This window comes from Natator depressus, chromosome 22 (assembly GCF_965152275.1).
Source record: "Natator depressus isolate rNatDep1 chromosome 22, rNatDep2.hap1, whole genome shotgun sequence".
Taxonomy (NCBI): domain Eukaryota; kingdom Metazoa; phylum Chordata; order Testudines; family Cheloniidae; genus Natator; species Natator depressus.
This window is the reverse complement of record NC_134255.1, coordinates 3,730,719-3,747,687: the sequence shown is the minus strand read 5'-3', so window position 1 is coordinate 3,747,687 and position 16,969 is coordinate 3,730,719. Positions and strand designations below refer to the sequence as shown.

Genomic DNA, 16,969 nt, shown 5'->3' with positions numbered 1-16,969 from the left:
AGATGCACTTAAACCAGTTTAACTTGCATCTTTTTAGCTTTCCTCAGTAATTACTGATGCAAGTTAAAGTGATTTAAGTGACAGTTTCACTGGTTTAAATATATGGATGTTAAAAGTTGCATTAGTTTTAAATAGATTTTAAATTGATTTGGGCAAACTAGTGCAAATCTCCTAGCATAAAGAAGGCGTAAGACATGCAAAGGTGAAGGGACCTGCCCTAGAATACAGCTAGTTGAGCTGGAACTGGAACTCCAGAGTTCCTAGCCTGTGCTCTCTCCACTAGCCCACATTACTATCTTTTGCCTGAAGGAATGGTGAAATGGGATAATCAGCGAGGCAGGGGTGTGGGTGTGAATGCAGCTAACTGGGATCTCTGCTGAGTAAGGCAGAGGTATATGAGCTCCCAGCTGTGAGGACCTCGATTGTGGCTGAGTCTGGCAGCAAGCCTGTTAGTGCCATGTGTGGCAAGAGTTTTCAGAGTTAGGATCGTTTTGGAAATGTCAAATTAGCACCATAAAGGCAGCGAGGTCCTAGGTGGTGGTCTTGGATTGTGGAGGCATCTTGAAGCCTGAGATGGGGGATGAGAGAAGGGCTTGGGATCCCTATAGCATGGAGGATGCAGGCCCCGCAATTCCACGAGGTGGAGATCCACATTGGTGCTGTTGGTAGTTCTAATTGTTGCAGAAATCAGTGTTGCAGCAGGAAATTTGGTGGTGGCCAGACTTCGTTGGCTCCATGATGTTGCATCTGTCGCCTTGCATAGCACAATCTGCCTGTGAAGAAAACTGGATGCCTGCTGTGTAGGGAGGAAAAACACATCAGGACAATGCACCCAGGAATGAGGCTCCTTCCAAGATTCTCACAAGTGCCTGCTCAGTTCAACTCAGTGGCAAAGGTGGAGTGTTTAACTAGAAATAGTTTATGCACTCATTTCCTCTCTCTGCTCACAAGGCTAGACTAACATTTAGGCTAACAAGACACATGGGCCAAGAAAGAGATGAGTGCTGACCCTTGAAAGAACATGGAGGTAAAGAACTGGTCTTGCTGCCCCACTCTACTGTGCGGACACATATGGATCATGACAGATCAGGACTCATGGGGTTATCCACATAACTCAGTGCTGGGGGAAATGCCGAACTTCTGCCGGGGCAGACTAGAGCTTGATTTAAAGTCTTCTCCAAAGGACCACTTCCAACAATAGCACAGCAACCAACCAACATTCTTCAGTCCTACTTTGTGAGCTCAGTGTTTGGGTACCCACCGGAGATGGGGACAAAAAGCTAAGCCAGCTACTTAATGCTGGGATCCATGCTGAACCCCCAAAGTAGGTCACGTCAGGATTTAGATGTGCTGCGCTCCCAGGTGCTCACTGAAGCTCCCAGGTTCCCTCTGATAGGAAGAGGGGAGTAAATGCTGGTGTCCCAGCCACACACAACCTTTGGGTGGACTGTTCCTAATGTCGTTTCACTGGGCTACAGGATTCTTCTTTATTTCCTGCCCTAAAGTGCTGTCCCTGGTTAAACAGCTGCCGCGTTCCCCAAGGTGACTGCCTTTCAGAATTGGGTGATGTGCCCCATATAGTCTCACCTACTGCACCGGCATGTTGTGGCTTCCATTCGTTGATTTCACCGTTTGAGCTCCTTGGTTGGGGGAGGCGCTAAAGAAGTGGCCAGTACTAGTCTGTGTCCTCTGCCCGGGCAGCTCCCCTTGTTTGCCAGTGCAAACCCTCCTTGGAGAGAGGGAAGTAGCTTTTTCACAGCCCATTACTGTTACTTCAAGCTCCTCCCTCTACAGCTCTGCAAGCGGGGGTTAAATAGAATGCTGTGTAGGTAGCTCCGACAGCCCTTGCCTGGACACCCAGCCAGAAGGCGAGACTCATCGCATTTCTTGGCCACAAGGGGTCACTAAGGGTACAGCATGCCTTTTCTCCCTGTCCCTGTCTCATTTGGGGCCCAACTGAGAGAGAGGCAGCCTGAGCTGATATAAACCACCCCGTGGGGAGTGCCCATTTTGGTACAGACTGGTATAGACTCTGAGTTTGCAGGGCAGCCCTGGCAGAGGGTGGCAAATGCCCTGTCCTTTGATGCAGCCAAAGATGGGAATCTTGTTTTGGCAAACAATACATCGAAGGGCTTCAGCTGCAGGAAAAAGGAGGAAAAACCCACGCAGAGCCAGACAGGAAGCAGTTAGCAGAGAAGGCCACAGAATTCCCCATGCACCTGCCATGGAGAGTGTGTCATGTGATGACAAAGACCACCCGCAGATGGAGCCAAAGAAGAGGCCTGTGGAGAAGCAAGCCAGGCAAAAGAGTCTGCTCGTGATAAAGGTAAATTCCCTGGGCTGGCAGTAGCACATGCCAATGTCCCTCCACTAGGGGGAAGCAAACGTATTAGAGGGTATTACACAGGAGGCAAAGCTGGGCAATAGTTGGTTCCCAATCTCTAAGGACAGAGGCAGGTAACACAAAGACAAGTGGGGACTGTTCTCCCCGCGACTGCTAAGCAGTCTCTCCAGTGCCCAGAGGAAGCCAGTTGCCAGCTTCTGACAGGGTTTGGTTACACAGGAGACAAACGCTGTTAGTCACCATCTAGCAGTGAAATGCAGTAACTGTTCATGCAATACCCTGTGCACGTGACACGAGGACAATCACCGCTGGACCGCTTTGTTAGCTGTGCTCCATGTCTCCAGTGGCTCTCCACAGGCAGCTTGGATATGCTGCATGGAATGGACTAGCACAGTGGGGGTGTTGGTGCTGTGATCTGCTGCTCGCAGACCTTGAAAAGATCCGGTTCATCGAGGCTAGATTACAAAACCAGAAGGGACCATAGATCATCTAGTCAGACCTCCTGTATAGCACAGGCCAGATAATTTCACCTAGTTACTCCTATTCCCTGGGCCCCCCAGGAATTCTGCCACTGCAGCCCGGGCACTTATCTCTCCAGCGCCCCCGTTTTGTTTCAGGGACTCACCTGGGACACAGCAGAGCAGGGCAGAGGAGCCAAGAGCTTGTTCATCTTTAGCTTCGTCTCCGTAAAGCCGCAGTCATGTGGGGTGAGTGGGGAACCTGAGACTGCAAACCTTGCTCAGTGGCTGCTGGGCAGGGCAGAACTGAATTTATATCCCCAGGGCAAAGGCGAGTCCTGGGAGGAACCAACATGCACCCCCGGGTTCTTACTCGTTGGACTCTTGTCGTATGGCAGACCAGGGGCAAGATGCTCCCTGCCCAGATGAGCGGCTGCTGCTCCATAAACATGCTAATTCAGGGATCAGCAACCTTTCAGAAATGGTGTGCCAAGTCTTCATTTATTCACTCTAATTTTAACGTTTTTAGAAGGTCTCTTTCTATAAGTCTTTAATATATAACTAAACTATCGTTGTATGTAAAGTAAATAAGGTTTTTAAAAATGTTTAAGAAGCTTCATTTAAAATTAAATTACAATGCAGAGTCCCCCGGACCCGTGGCCAGGACCTGGGCAGCGTGAGTGCCACTGAAAATCCGCTGGTGTGCTGCAGGTTGCCTACCTCTGTGCTAATCAGACTAAATTTGGCTGAAGGCCAGAGGGATGGAGGAGGCAAACTGGCTGAACGGCCCTGCAGTGGTGCTGGCCGGGGGAAGGGTATGATGGGAGGGCTGGTGTAACTGAGGGAGAGGAGATAACGTGGGATCCGATCCCGAGTTACTCGGTGGGCCAGATCCTGAGCTCAGGTACACCTGTGTGAGCCCAGAGTCCTTCCCCATTGACCCGGTGTCCCAGGGTTCAGCATCTGGCCCATTGAGGTGAAGTTGGTTTATTTTAAGGCTGTTTATTACACACATCAGAGCAGTGTGTGTACAGCAAGTTCCCATTACTGGCCATGGCCGTGTGTGACAGGGACACACGGTGTCCCTTTGCGGAGGCCCCTCGGGAGGGGGAGGAGTGTTATGGAAAAGAACGAGACTTTCAGTGCCAGCCTTGTCAGGGAATGCTACCAGTAGGGCAGTTTCGGAGTAGCAGCCGTGTTAGTCTGTATCCGCAAAAAGAACAGGAGGACTTGTGGCACCTTAGAGGCCAACCCATTTATTTGAGCATAAGCTTTCGTGAGCTACAGCTCACTTCGTCCGATGCATTCCCGTCCGATGAAGTGAGCTGTAGCTCACGAAAGCTTATGCTCAAATAAATGGGTTGGCCTATAAGGTGCCACAAGTCCTCCTGTTCTTTTTTTTAGTAGTGCATGGAGCATCTGGCAGGATTGGGCTCTATGGGACCCGCTCGTGTGGCCCTTCCCCCCCCGACTTGGGTACGACACTGCAGGAACACGAGGGCCCACATCCCTGCAGAAGTTTGCAGGATTAGGACAGTTCAGAGGGAAAGGGCGGGGGAGGGGATGAAATGGGGTTCAGCTGCGGTTCACCCAGGAGCTGTTTTCCAGTAGCATCCTGATAGGTTAGCAGTAGCTGTGGGTGCATGAGCTGAGAAGGAGAGACAGGGTTGAGTGCCACACTGGCAGCTAAGCTCATGGCCTCTCATGCTCTCTCCCAGCCATTGAAGACAAGCAGGGATAGGAGGGATCCCTGTGAGACCCACAGCGGGGCCTTTGGAGAGGTGCCGTTACCCACCGCCCTTCTGAGTTCTGCTGCAGAAGGCTGATTGGAGCCACTGGAGCAGCTACTGCTGGGATCTGGGTCAGCAGGTAGCAGGACTTTATGGTGCACTGTGTCAAAGGCTGCGGAGAGGTCCAGCAACAGGGGCATAGAGAGCTGACCTGTGTCCACGGCCACGAGGATGTCGGCTTTTAGTGCCACTGGAGCCGTCTCTGCTGTGCCCTGGTATAAACCCTGCTGGGAGGCAGCCCCATGTTGTTGGGCCAGCGTGGTTATGACCTTCTCAGTTGTTATAGGAGGTTGGAGACAGGGCAGCCGTTGGAAAGATCTACTGGGTTGGGGTTTGGGTGGTGAGAACTGGTCAAGCACTTGCCTTTTTTAAAGGGTTTGGTAGCTGTCTCTCTCTGGAGGAGGCATTGACTAGTTCCTGATGACTCTCCTCTAATGAGGTGGGATGGTCTAAGTACTATGAACCCCGAAACATGCAAATGGGACAGAGCCCCCCTCACACAGAGTGGGGAGGCAAAACACCCTTTCTCCCTCTCCCCCAAACATCTGGCCAGCCCACGCTCAGCTCGGGGAGCAGAACACTATGCTCTGGATCCACTCACCTGAGCCCGTCGAGCCTGGCTGGAAGTGATGCAGTGGGGGGTTGTGCTGGGAGCATGGATGACAGCTGGTGGGAGTATGTTTAGCCCTGTGGAGGGGACAGCACCGGATCAGATGGAGCTGATTTGTTTGGGGACAGAGACTGGCTTGGCACATCCCAAGGTCACTCTGAACCCAGAACACTGAGGAGCCCACTTTGTGTCAGGTGCTGTACGCGCAAATCATGCCGAAGCATCAACGCACCAATGTCCTAAATGGGGCCAAAGGGGAAACAAATTTGACGGGTGCTGTCTGTGTCGCTACCTTGCTAAACTCACCCATGTGTCTTGTGCTAAGGAAGTGCCTTTAAAATCTCAGTGCACCCAGCACATCACAGACTAATAGACCCTGGCCCCCATGCAGCGCCCCTCCCCCTGCCAGCACAGATGGGGATGCACTGCATGCTGCAGCCTGTGCGAACGCAAACCTGTTACCCCTTTTGGTCCAAGTAGTTAGCCAGTATCTGGGGCTCTGTGGGTCATTTCCATTAGGAGGAGAGGCTGATGAGTGAGTCAGGTATTTCTTTGGTGCAATCCTGTTTAGTCAAAAGACTGGCCACAAAGTCCTATTTCCCTAAACAAAGCAGAACCAAACAGCAGGCAGTTTCTTTGCCCAGAAACCCGAGTCTGCATTTCCAGCCGGCACTGTGCCCAAACAGAAGCCCCGTCTCTCAGCTTCCTGTCAGGGCCATGCTCACCCCTGCTTGTCTTGCCTGCTGATGCTGGTGCACACAGGTAGCTGCAAGCAATCAATCCCCTAGCCCCTGTGTTTTACAGTCAGTCTCAGGGAAACCTCTTAGCCCCACATAGAATCACAGAAGTGTAGGGCTGACAGGAACCTTGAGAGGTCACCAAGTCCAGCCCCCAGCGCTGAGGCAGGACCAAGTGAGCCTGAACCATCCCTGACAGGTGTTTGTCTAACCTGTTCTTAAAAACTTCCAATGATGGGGATTCCACAGCCTCCCTTGGAAGCCTGTTCCAGAGCTACCTTTATGTCTAACTTCCTCTCGCCTTGTTCTCAGGAACAGCTGGACCCTTTTGGCTGAAACTTCCCAAGAAAATTCAGCCAGAGGCAGACACCGGTCATGGAAAATGTCAGTCTAACTAGCTAAAGTTTGGCAAAGGTACCAGCAACTGAAAACAGGGCCCTATAATGAGATGTCTTGGGCAACCGTAATAACAGGTGGGGCTACCAGCCCCTTCCCCGAAGGCTGGACTATGCAGCCACCTCTCGGGCCCAGCCCAGGTTTAGGACAGGACTGGATGATGGATCCCCTGTCCAGTTGAAACTGCCAGGGGAGGGGGTGTTTCAGGAGGTGGAATGTCATTGCTTGAGTTGGACGCCTTGGCTAACGCCAGTGAGGTCCCTCTGGGGCCTGGGCATTGGCCTCCAGCAGCCAGGGTGACAACACTAAATAGCGTGTGGCTGAGATGGTCCAAATGACTCCATAAAGGGGGCATCCCGCTGTGCTGGGCTTAGAGTGACCCTGGGACGGGCCGAGCCGCAGACTCTGTCCCGAAGCGAATTGGATCCCTCTGATCCTGCACTGCCCCCGCTGCTGGGCTAAAAATACTGATGGAAATCTGCCACCCACGTTCCCAGCATGTTCCCTCTCTGTCCTTTGCAGCGGTCAGGCTCCGGTGGGCAGATCCCCAGGGGTTCTGTTCCCTGGGCATGAGGGGGCACACGCAGCGGTTGGAGGAGTTTGCACCTTTCCCAGCGCATGAGCTGAGGGGGGTGCTGCAGCTCTCCCCTCCCACGGCCACTGGGGGCTGCAGGTTTGTTTGTGAGCTTCCTGTCCTGCTCGCCCACGCCCACCATGCCACCATAATCCTGATCCCCCATCCCAGCTCCCAGTTGCCCTGCTGGTAATTGGGGACACATGCTGCCTCTTTCTCCATAACAGCTGGTGGGACTCTCTGCCCGTGGCCAGGGCGTTCTCTGTTGGAGCCACTAGCTCTGCTGCCCTCCACGTCCCAGCAGGGAGAGTTTCAAGGGGGTGTCAGTCTGCTGTGGCCAACTCTACTGCAGCTGGCTCCCCTCTCCCCGGGGGTGGGTGTGTGTCTCAGCCAGGCAGACTCAGCAGCCAGCTGTGCATCGGGCCCGGTTGGAAGGTTTTATTCACAATAATGGGGCAAGAAGTTTAATGCTTAAAAAGGACCATTTATGTTCTGTGGGCATTGGGCGGGACCCTATGGGAGCCCTGGGCGACGGGCACCAGCGCAGTCCAACCCCAGCCTTTGGGGAGGGTGGGCAGCTGCCTGCCCAGGGCTGGTCACCTGAGCAGGAATCGCTCTGCTCCTGGGCTGACCATCCGATCCGATCTGGGGATATGACTATTAATCAACAGAAACTCATGGGTGTTTCCCACAGGATGGGCCCTGACTGGCTGCTGCCCGGCCCCACGGGGGGTGATATAAATCCGGCTGGTGTTTGAGTTGTGCCGTACTCCGCCCACTGCCCTGCACCACTGCCTGGGCTCTCACTCGCCCAGCACACCGTGCTGCTTTCCACTCCGCCTGAAGGAGAGAAAACGAAGGATGAGCAAGATGCTGGTTCCTATTTTCACAGCCCTGCTGTACTTCTCAACGGGTAAGTCCCCAAACAAAACCGACCTATTCGCTCCCAAAGGGGCCAGATCCTCGGCTCCATCGGGGAGCTGGCCCTTCGACGTCAGTGGAGCTAGCTAGGATGATGTACACCAGCAGAGGAGCTGGCCTTTGTTGGTTAGGGAGAGGGATTCACACACTGTAGCGTAAGAGCAGGCTGTGCTCTGCATTAGGGACAGACGCCTTGGCAAAGCCAGGCTGGCCTAGGGAGGGCCCTGCGAAGGGACAGATAACATCAGCGTGTTCTGAAGTCAATTCAGGGAAATGGATGGGTTCACAAGACTGAGACAGGGCTGTTGAGTTGTGCAAACCAGCGACATGCTTCCCAAATTTGCCCAAATACAGCAGGGCCATGAGCTTGTTAGAAGCGTCTCTGGCAGTCGCAAAGTCCAGTTGGGCTGGATCCAGGCAGTTGGTAGAGAGAGATCTAGCCTCTTTGTGTAACTAGCGAGGGGGATTTTGAGGTGACCTGTGCAGGGAACATTGCCAGTCCCTTTTCTCCAAGACAAAGAACTGGACGACGTGTGTTGCAAAATGGTGAGAGGCAGCCAGTGCCAATCGCTTCCGCGGGTCACTTTGTGATTTTCACATTATTTTAAATTCTTAATAAAATTACAGGGGCAGGAAAAGTTCTATGCTGCCACAGGGATAGTGGAATAGAGAGATCTGACTGGCTGCTGACATGCTGCACGGTGTTTTTTCCCCAGGCTCTTTAAAATACTCACTGACTCTTTCATAAGCAGTACAGAAAAACTGGAATGGGCCTTCAGATTGAGTTGATTCACTCTCCACATAGAAATCACAGTTTCTGAAATATTTTTAACTAAGAGAATAAAAGCTCATTGTAACTGAAAGGACCAGAGAGAAAGGTATTTTTCCCATCTTCCCCCCCCCCCCCACCCACCCACACACACACTCACTCACTCCCCGGTTTACTTTGTTAGCATATTGGGGACCTCTGTTTAGTCAGTTTCCGAGGCAGAGCTAGTGTGTGTATCCTGACAAGATTCTATTTCATGGGCTTGGCTGGGCCAGCTCCCTAGGCCGATCCACACTCAGCCTTTCTTATGACCGAGGGAAGTGAGCGATCCCTGTCACCCAGCCACGCTCCTGATCAGATGGGTGACTCTGTTTCCCCGCCCATCTCCAGTGGCCCTCTGTGCCTGGCGAGTTGTCATTCTCTTCTCTCTCCTGTCACACAGCGGGAGCCCTCCTATGCCACATGTGTGTCAGACTGCAGCCGAACAAGATGTGCACAGGATGGAAATCGTGCAAGGCGGATCCGGAGGAATCCTGCTTCGTCCACACACACTCGTTAGGTAGGTGCATGTGGCACGCATGCACCCCGCTCTCATTCCTGCTGTTTTCAGTCACCACGAGATGCCCCATCTCTGGGGCTCACGGTGCTGCCCCTGGCAGGGTGAGAACTAGGATGGTCTCTGCTGAGTCTAGAGCGAGCCCTGGTTCCCAGACTGGCAGGAGCACTGGGGAACTCCAAAGGGAGCTATGTTCAGCCCTTAGTTCAGAAAGGTGGCTGTGACATGAGGCCGTAGGGAAGAGCAGGAGGATGCGGGGTAGGGGTGCGGGAATCCCCTGAGGGCAGAGGGAGGGACCGGCAGGTGTCTTCCCCTGGAGCAATGGGAAAAGAATGGCAGGGCATGACAACGGAGCCCTGGTTCCTGGGCATCAACAAAGGGAAAGGCATCTCAGCTGGTGATGCTCTGGCTATGGGGCTGGACCAGATGCTGGATTCCTCTGGCACAGTCCCAGGGAGGAGGCGTCTGTCCCTGTCGCCCAGGCGCGCTCTCTCTCTCTCTCTCTCTCCAGGGAACAACTTCGTCTTTGCAAAGATGGGCTGCGTTAGCAATTGCCAGGACTACGTCGTAGGCCCATACAACTGGCACATCTTCCACTGCTGCACCAAAGACTTCTGCAACGCCTAGGGGCCGTGGACGCCGCCTCACTTCCCACTCACTTGGGAGCAGCTGCACTTCTGGAGGAAGTCCAAGTTCTCCCCTCCCCCCGTCCCTCCTGGTTTCTCTCCAGTCTGATTAAAAACCCACCAGAATCCAAGACCTGCTTTGGCTCATGCCTGCCCTCTCCTGTCCCCTCTCCTGCCTGCTCACCCCCTGCCTGTGTCTCGCTGGCCCACTATGACTCCCTTGGCTATTGGGTTTGCTGTGGTGCCGTGGGTTAAGGTGACCCATGCGCCCCCCCTCCCCCCGCCCAGCTGTCATTCAGAGCCCCCCTCCCCCCCAAGAGCATTCAGGGGCCCCTCTCCCCTGGCAGTGCTCTGAACAGGGTGGGCAGTTTGCCAGTGGGGAAGGCTCCCAGTGCCCTGTCAGCTAAGGAAGGCACCCTGAGAACATTGAACCCAGCCCTTTTGCTGCCAACACTGGGGCCTAAGGGTTACACTTAGACCCGCCCTCCCAATGGGAAGAACTTGGTTGTAATGCCCCAGGGCCAGGCACTCTGCTTTACCCACCAGAGGGAGATGTCCTAGCAGAACCTCTGCCATCTTTGGACACGTAGGGGTGGTGATAGAAGCTACTGTCCCAAATGTGGGTCTGAAAATACAGTGTCCCCTGACCGTGTATGAAGAAACGAAGGCCCTGAGAGCTCCATGAGAATCAGAGGGTTTATTGCGCAAGGAAACAAAAGAGCAAAATACCACAAAGAGGGAGATAAGTGCAGTCATTTCATCAGCGAAATCTCAGCTGCAAATACAGCAAGCCAGGATCACACCTGTCCCTGGGCACAGCGGGGAGGCGGTGTTTCAGAGACAGCCGTAACCGTTACACCGCCACCGAGTGTGTGGGGCTGAAAGGAATGGCGGGATGTGATCAGTAGAGAGTGACCCCATTCCAGGATCACTCAGAGACCAGGGACTGCCCCAGGCACAGTGGGGGTTGGAGCACGGCAGGGAGACGGGCAGGACTCATTTCCGAGGGCGGGGGGGCTCTGGGGGATCAGCCAGGCAGGGAGCTGGGCACGCTGCAGAGGAGGAAATCCCTGCGCGCCCCGTTGTCCGGGTTCCTGTCCCAGGCGTGGCTCTGCCAGCCTGTTGCCTGGGGGAGAACCTGGTAGCGACCCTCTTACAGCCCGTCTGGAGCAGAGACCTGTGGGTTGTGCTGTGTTTGCTCTGTCTCAGGGGTCTGCGCTGAGCAGACACCAGGCTCAGGGCGTCACTGGGGCCCAGTGTACAGGGAAGCACGGAGGGAGAATTGAGGGGATCCCAGTGGTTGGCAGGTTAGGTGTCCCCTCTGCACTGTAGCCTCCTGAGCTGGCAAACTGCCCACCCTGCACAGAGCGATGTCTGGGAAATGGGGGGGGCTTCCCCTTAATAGTCTCACGGGGCAGCGGCGACTCTGAAGTGACAGCTGTGGGGGAGGGTGTGTCGCCCCGATTCGGGCACCTTTAACTATGGAACAGCAGCAAAGCTCCAGAGTTCGGGTGCTGGGCCTGGGGCAGCAAGATGGGAGGAGGGCAGCCAGGCAAGGGGAGGGGCCGGGGGGAAGCGGGACGTGGCCAGGGGGAGTGGGGCGGGGCCGGAGGGTAGAGCTCAGTTCCTAATTTAAATATCGTTTGTAGCCGACAGGAGCGGGGAATTGAGGATGACACCAGGGGATGGTCTTGGGTCCTGCTGGGTTTTACACGCGGCGAGGGGCGTGAGAGACTAACCTAGAGTCGGGGGGGTGGGGTGAAGGGAGACCATGGCGTTCCTGCCAGGCCGGACCGCCAGCCTCCCGCTAGGCATAATCGGAGAATTTGGGGAAGGGGTTGTGGATGTTGCAGAAGTCCTCGTCTGTGCAGCACTGGGTGGTCCCCTTGTAGTAGTCGTCAGTGATCTCCATATCCTCGCAGATGGACGTGCAGCCCCGCTCCACACGCCTGATAAAGCCCGCTGCAGAGGGAAAGAGAGTCCAGAGCCAGGTGCCAGGGACAGGCTCCTCCTGCCAGCTGAGCAGGCCACCCCTCTGTCCAGGGCTCCTCTGTCTCCCCTTGCCACTTCCTTCGCACTGCTCCCGGGGAGGACACTTGCTGGCCCCTCTCTCTGTCCTCAGAGGACACCCACCCCTGCCCGCCCCAGCGGCACAGGGTCTGTCTACACGGCAGTCAGAGCCGTGACCGAAGCCCTGTAGACAGGCCAGAGCTAGCTCCGGTGACACAGCAGGGCAACCACGGCAGCACTGGGCATACGAGCCCACCCGGGCCTCTGGGTGCATCCGCCAGCAGCTAGCTGTGCGGTCACCCCTGATGCCCCAGCCTCCCGGCTCGTGTTCGCCACACGAGCTGGGCCACCCCTAGCTCTGGCCGTCCCCGGACTCACCGGCCTTGATTTAGGGACGAATGTGGTGGCCACCGAGCGAGCAGCAGGACATCTCAGAGCCAGGTCGACAGACTCGGGCTCGCGGGGCTTGCACTGTGGCCCTAAAAACAGCCGTGTAGCTGCTCCGTAGCAGGGCTGTGAGGCCCTCCCCAGCTTCCCTCCTCAGTACCGCGGCCAGCTTGGCCACAAGGGGTCACTCTAGAGCAGGGGTTGGCAAACTTTTTGGCCCGAGGGCCACATTGGGGGTGCGAAACAGTATGGAGGCCCAGGTAGGGAAGGCTGGGCCTCTCCAAACAGCCTGGCCCCTGCCCCCTATCTGCCCCCTCGCACTTCCCGCCCCCTGACTGCCCCCCTCAGGACCCCCAACCCATCCAACCCCCCCCTGCTCCTTGTCCCCTGACAGCCCCCTTCTCGGACCCCTGCCCCTAACCGCCCCCCCCAGGACCCCACCCCCTATCCAACCCCCCCTGCTCCCTGTCCCCTGACTGCCCCGACCCCTATCCACACCCCTGCCCCTGACAGGACCCCCGGGACCCCCGACACATCCCTCCCTCCCCCACTCCTTGTCCCCTGACCGCCCCTCCCAGGACAGGGGTCCTGGGAGTGCCCCCCCAGGACCCCACCCCCATCCAACCCCCTGCTCCCTGTCTCCTGACCGCCCCCTGAACCTCCACCCCATCCAACCGCCCCCTGTCCCCTGACTGCCCCCCATCCAACCTCCCCCTCCCCCCGCCCCCTTACCAGGACGCTCAGAGCAGCAGGACAGGCTTAGTGGAAAGCCTGGGAGGTGGGCGGGTGCAAGCCGCACTGCCCGCGGGGTGGCGTGGCTGCAGGGGAGGGGGCATCGCAGGGGAGGGGATGGGAACTAGACTCCCCAGCCGGCAGCTCAGGGGCCGGGCAGGACGGTCCCGTGGGCCAGATGTGGCCTGCAGGCCGTAGTTTGCCCACCTCTGGTCTAGAGTAAGGTGTTCTGCCCTAACACCCCGGCAGCTCCTAAATGGCATTTCGAGGGGCCCTTGGCTGCCCAGACTCACCTATAGTGATTTTCCGGGTAAAGCAGGATTCCCCCCGAGCCGCTGTGCAGGTGTGTTTGCCAAGCATACAGCTGCCGTCCTGTAGCAGCATGAAACAGCTGTTGCACTGGAGAGCTGCAGCTGTGGGAGAGGAGGGAGAAGGGAGAGTAGGAAACAAGCAGCCAGACCCAGACTGGTGACTGGACGCAGACACCAAAACAGCTTCCCAGCCGCAAGGAACCAGCCATTCCCCTCCCGCATATTGATGTCCTGCTCTGGTTCATTTCAACCCTCCGTGGGCAGGTCACCGCTGGGCCAGCCTGGCTTTTCAGGGGCAGCTCTGTCCCTCCGCCAGAGCACGGGCTGCCCTTTAGGTAGGATACTTGGTTGTAATTGAAATGCCCTCGCTAAAGAACATAGGCCAGACCTCAGCTGATTGGACTGGCACCAGCTGAGGCTCTGCCCCATCATGGGTGGAAATCTCTCCTCGTTGGGTTTTGTTTCAGGACTTACCCGTAGCTAAGCAGAGCAGGGCTAGCAAACCCAGAGCCAGGATCTTGTTCATCTTTAGTTTTCTCTCTGCCAACCCAAGGGAGGAGCTGTGTGGTCGTGTCAGGAGAGTGAGGAGCTGAGCCAGGGCTGCAAACCTGGTGCACTGGCTCCCGGGGGAGGACAGAGATGGATTTATACCCCCGGGGACTGGGGTAATTACTAATTACAATCTAATGGTCACTGTGCAGCCCAGAGCAGAACATTCCCTGCCCAGGTGAGTGGCTCTGGCAGGCGACTCCCCAGCCCTGCCTCCCCCACAGGACATTTTGCCAAAGGTGCAAGTGGGAGGAGAAGTGGCAAAATGCCACGGCAGCTGGGAATGAGGGGTGAGACCTGTTCCTGTGTCACTGTGGAGCTGTCGGTTGGCCTGTTGGGTTCTATTTTATTAAGAAAAAAAATCAGATCAGTTATTACAATGATAAAAGTATGTACTGGGGTGAAGCATGCACTTGTCACAAATAACCAGTTCTTTTCCAGGCAGCTGCTTACAGGTAAGTGAGAAGATGCAATTGGTGAAGGACACAGAAACTTTATGAGCTTGAGATGGTACAGACAAATATACCTGAAGTAATAGAAAAATCAATGTACATAAGTAAGGTGGTTCCTGCTTTGTTCAAACTTACAGTATTTCATTGTGTGGACCTTGTGTATTCATTGTGTATAACCTCATGGACCATTGGAAACAAAGTGTAAGTGGAGCTCACCCTAGGAGAAGGGCACAGGGCCAGGCTTTCCAGCCATTGTATAAGGCCCCAGAACCCAGGTCCATAGAGCTAATAGGTAGGTAGCAGCTCCAGCCTGCCTCCCAGGAGTCACTGTGACCAGTTTGCTCTCTACTTCCCATGATCTGCTATGGACGCAGATCAATGGAAAGTTCCACCTCAAGCATTTGACAGACAGCAGCCTCAAGGCTCCTGATTGGCTGTCTACTCTATAGAAACCCAAGGGGCGGTCCTGTAGCTGCCATGATGGTTCCTGCTCTTTGCTCCTGAAGTTCAGGCTTTGACCTCGGTTCGATTTGGATTCTGCCTCCTGACTTGGACTGACCCTGGCTGTGAGCTCCTCTGCTACTTCCAACCTCAGGTTTGCCCCTGCTCTGACCTTTGGCCCTGACTGCCCTTGTTGGGATCCTGACAGGCTGTCTCATGTCATCCCCTGGTGCCCCAACAGCAGGCTGGATAATCACATTTTCCTATTTTACCCTCTCATGTCTGGGTCCATCTTTGGTAAGGTTTCAGCCTGGTAGTACCGCAGTTAAACTTCCAACCGCCGATGCAAGCACTTGCATCAATCAGTGTCCCCATCGTTTTGATATGTCAGTGCAGATAGCTCCATTGTTAACTCATTGCAGAAGTACCCATCTGCTTGTTTGGGGTTTACGCATATATCACAAAATGCATTGCTGACCTATCACAAGATGCATATTGCTAAACTTCATAACCTTCGCTTAAGCACATAATACTTATTCCAATTAGGCCTCACTCTAAGCCCTTAGTGCTTAAACCGAAGCCCATTTTTAATACGTGCGTTTTGGTTCTTCTAGTGGCTCTTACAGTTGCAATAATAACCTTCATTGTTATTCCTATATGCATACTTAACAAATAGATTGTGTTTTACTCAAAACCAAGATCAGGTCAGGGTCAATGATCAACAGATGCAATTCTGTGAAGCAAATAACTATATTCCCAAACGTGCCGCCTGCCCGTCCAGCCATCCGCACGCACAGAGCCATGGCCAATAGAAGAGAGACCTTTATAGAAGATTAGGGTTGGAAGAGACCTCAGGAGGTCATCTAGTCCAACCCCCTGCTCAAAGCAGGACCAACACCCACCAAATCATCCCAGCCAGGGCTTTGTCAAGATGGGCCTTAAAAACCTCTAAGGATGGAGGTTCCACCACCTCCCTAGGTAACCCATTCCAGTGCTTCACCACCATCCTAGTGAAATAGTGTTTCCTAATATCCAATCTAGACCTCCCCCACTGCAACTTGAGACCATTACTCCTTGTTCTGTCATTTGCCACCACTGAGAACAGCTTAGCTCCATCCTCTTTGGAACCCCCCTTCAGGTATCAAATCCCCCCTCAACTGTTCTCTTCTGCAGAGTAAACAAGCCCAGTTCCCTCGGCCTCTCCTTGTAAGTCATGTGCCCCAGACCCCTGATCATCCACCCTCCAGCCAACTCATCTCTCCACAGGGTTATCCTGGCATCCTCCTTTTGGGGGTTAGGAGGAAAGAAGTTGCAGCACATAAACATTACCGATGGAAGCAGAGAAGAACCAGATAGGGGAATCCTAACTCCATGCCCCAAGGGGTCTCCTAAACGGAGGATGCCAGGATAACCCTGTGGAGAAATGAGTTGGCCAGAGTGCAGTGTGCAGCTAAAGATGGAGAAGAAGGGTCTGGCCATTGCAAGCTCCAGTTGGCACCTGATGATGGAATGGGGGAGAGCGCAAGGGTGGCTGCCAGTGCCCACGAGCAGCCAGCCACCCTTGAGGACTGGGGAGCTCTGCACAATGGATCCACCCCTGGGCTCCAAGGCCAGGGATGGGCTGGTGGGTGTGAGCCCTAGTCCGAATAGCCTACATAGATAATCAGCTCAACATGAGCTCCCAGTGTGATGCTGTGGCCAAAAGAGCTAATGCAATCCTGGGATGCATAAACAGGAGACTCTTGAGTGGGAGTAGAGGTTATTCTACCTCTGTAATTGGCACTGGTGCACCACTGCTGGAATCCTGCATCCAATTCTGGTGCCCACTACTCAAGAGGGATGTTGATGAATTGGCGAGGGTTCAGCGAAGAGCCATGAGAATGATCAAAGGAAACATGCCTTATAGTGATTGACTGAGCTCCTTGAGTCAATTTAGCTTACCAAAGAGAAGCTTAAGGGGTGACTTAAGTACAGTCGATAAGTGTCTACATGGGGAACAGTTGTTTAACAACGGGCTCTTCAGTCTAGCAGGGAGAGGTATAATACAATCCAGTGGCTGGGAGCTGAAGCTAGACAAATTCAGACTGGAAATAAGGTGTACATTTTTAATGGTGAGAGGAATTAACTGCTGAAAGAATTTACCAAGGCTCAGGGTAAATTCTTCATAACTAACAAGTTTTGAATCCAGACTGGAAATGTTTCTGGAAGCTCTGCTCTAGGCATTATTTCGGGGCAGATCTCTGGCCTGTTCTCCAGGAGGTCAGACTGGACGATCACAGTGGTCCCTTCTGGCCTTGGAATCGATG

At 54.5% G+C, this 16,969-nt stretch overlaps 2 protein-coding genes across 2 annotated transcripts; one reads left to right on the top strand and one right to left on the bottom strand.

The window, feature by feature from the left end:
- The first annotated feature begins 7,627 nt into the window (after positions 1-7,627).
- On the top strand, positions 7,628-9,897 carry LOC141975895 (prostate and testis expressed protein 4-like). Its single transcript, XM_074936585.1, has 3 exons — positions 7,628-7,822; positions 9,042-9,158; positions 9,667-9,897. Exons 1-3 carry the CDS (start codon positions 7,771-7,773, stop codon positions 9,780-9,782), a joined length of 285 nt encoding a protein of 94 aa, XP_074792686.1. The 5' UTR covers positions 7,628-7,770; the 3' UTR covers positions 9,783-9,897.
- A 1,691-nt stretch (positions 9,898-11,588) lies between these two features.
- On the bottom strand, positions 11,589-13,747 carry ACRV1 (acrosomal vesicle protein 1). Its single transcript, XM_074936637.1, has 3 exons — positions 13,696-13,747; positions 13,204-13,323; positions 11,589-11,743 (listed from the first exon to the last, which is right to left on the bottom strand). The coding sequence occupies exons 1-3, from the start codon at positions 13,745-13,747 to the stop codon at positions 11,589-11,591; spliced, it is 327 nt and encodes a 108-aa protein (XP_074792738.1).
- Between the last annotated feature and the right edge of the window lie 3,222 nt (positions 13,748-16,969).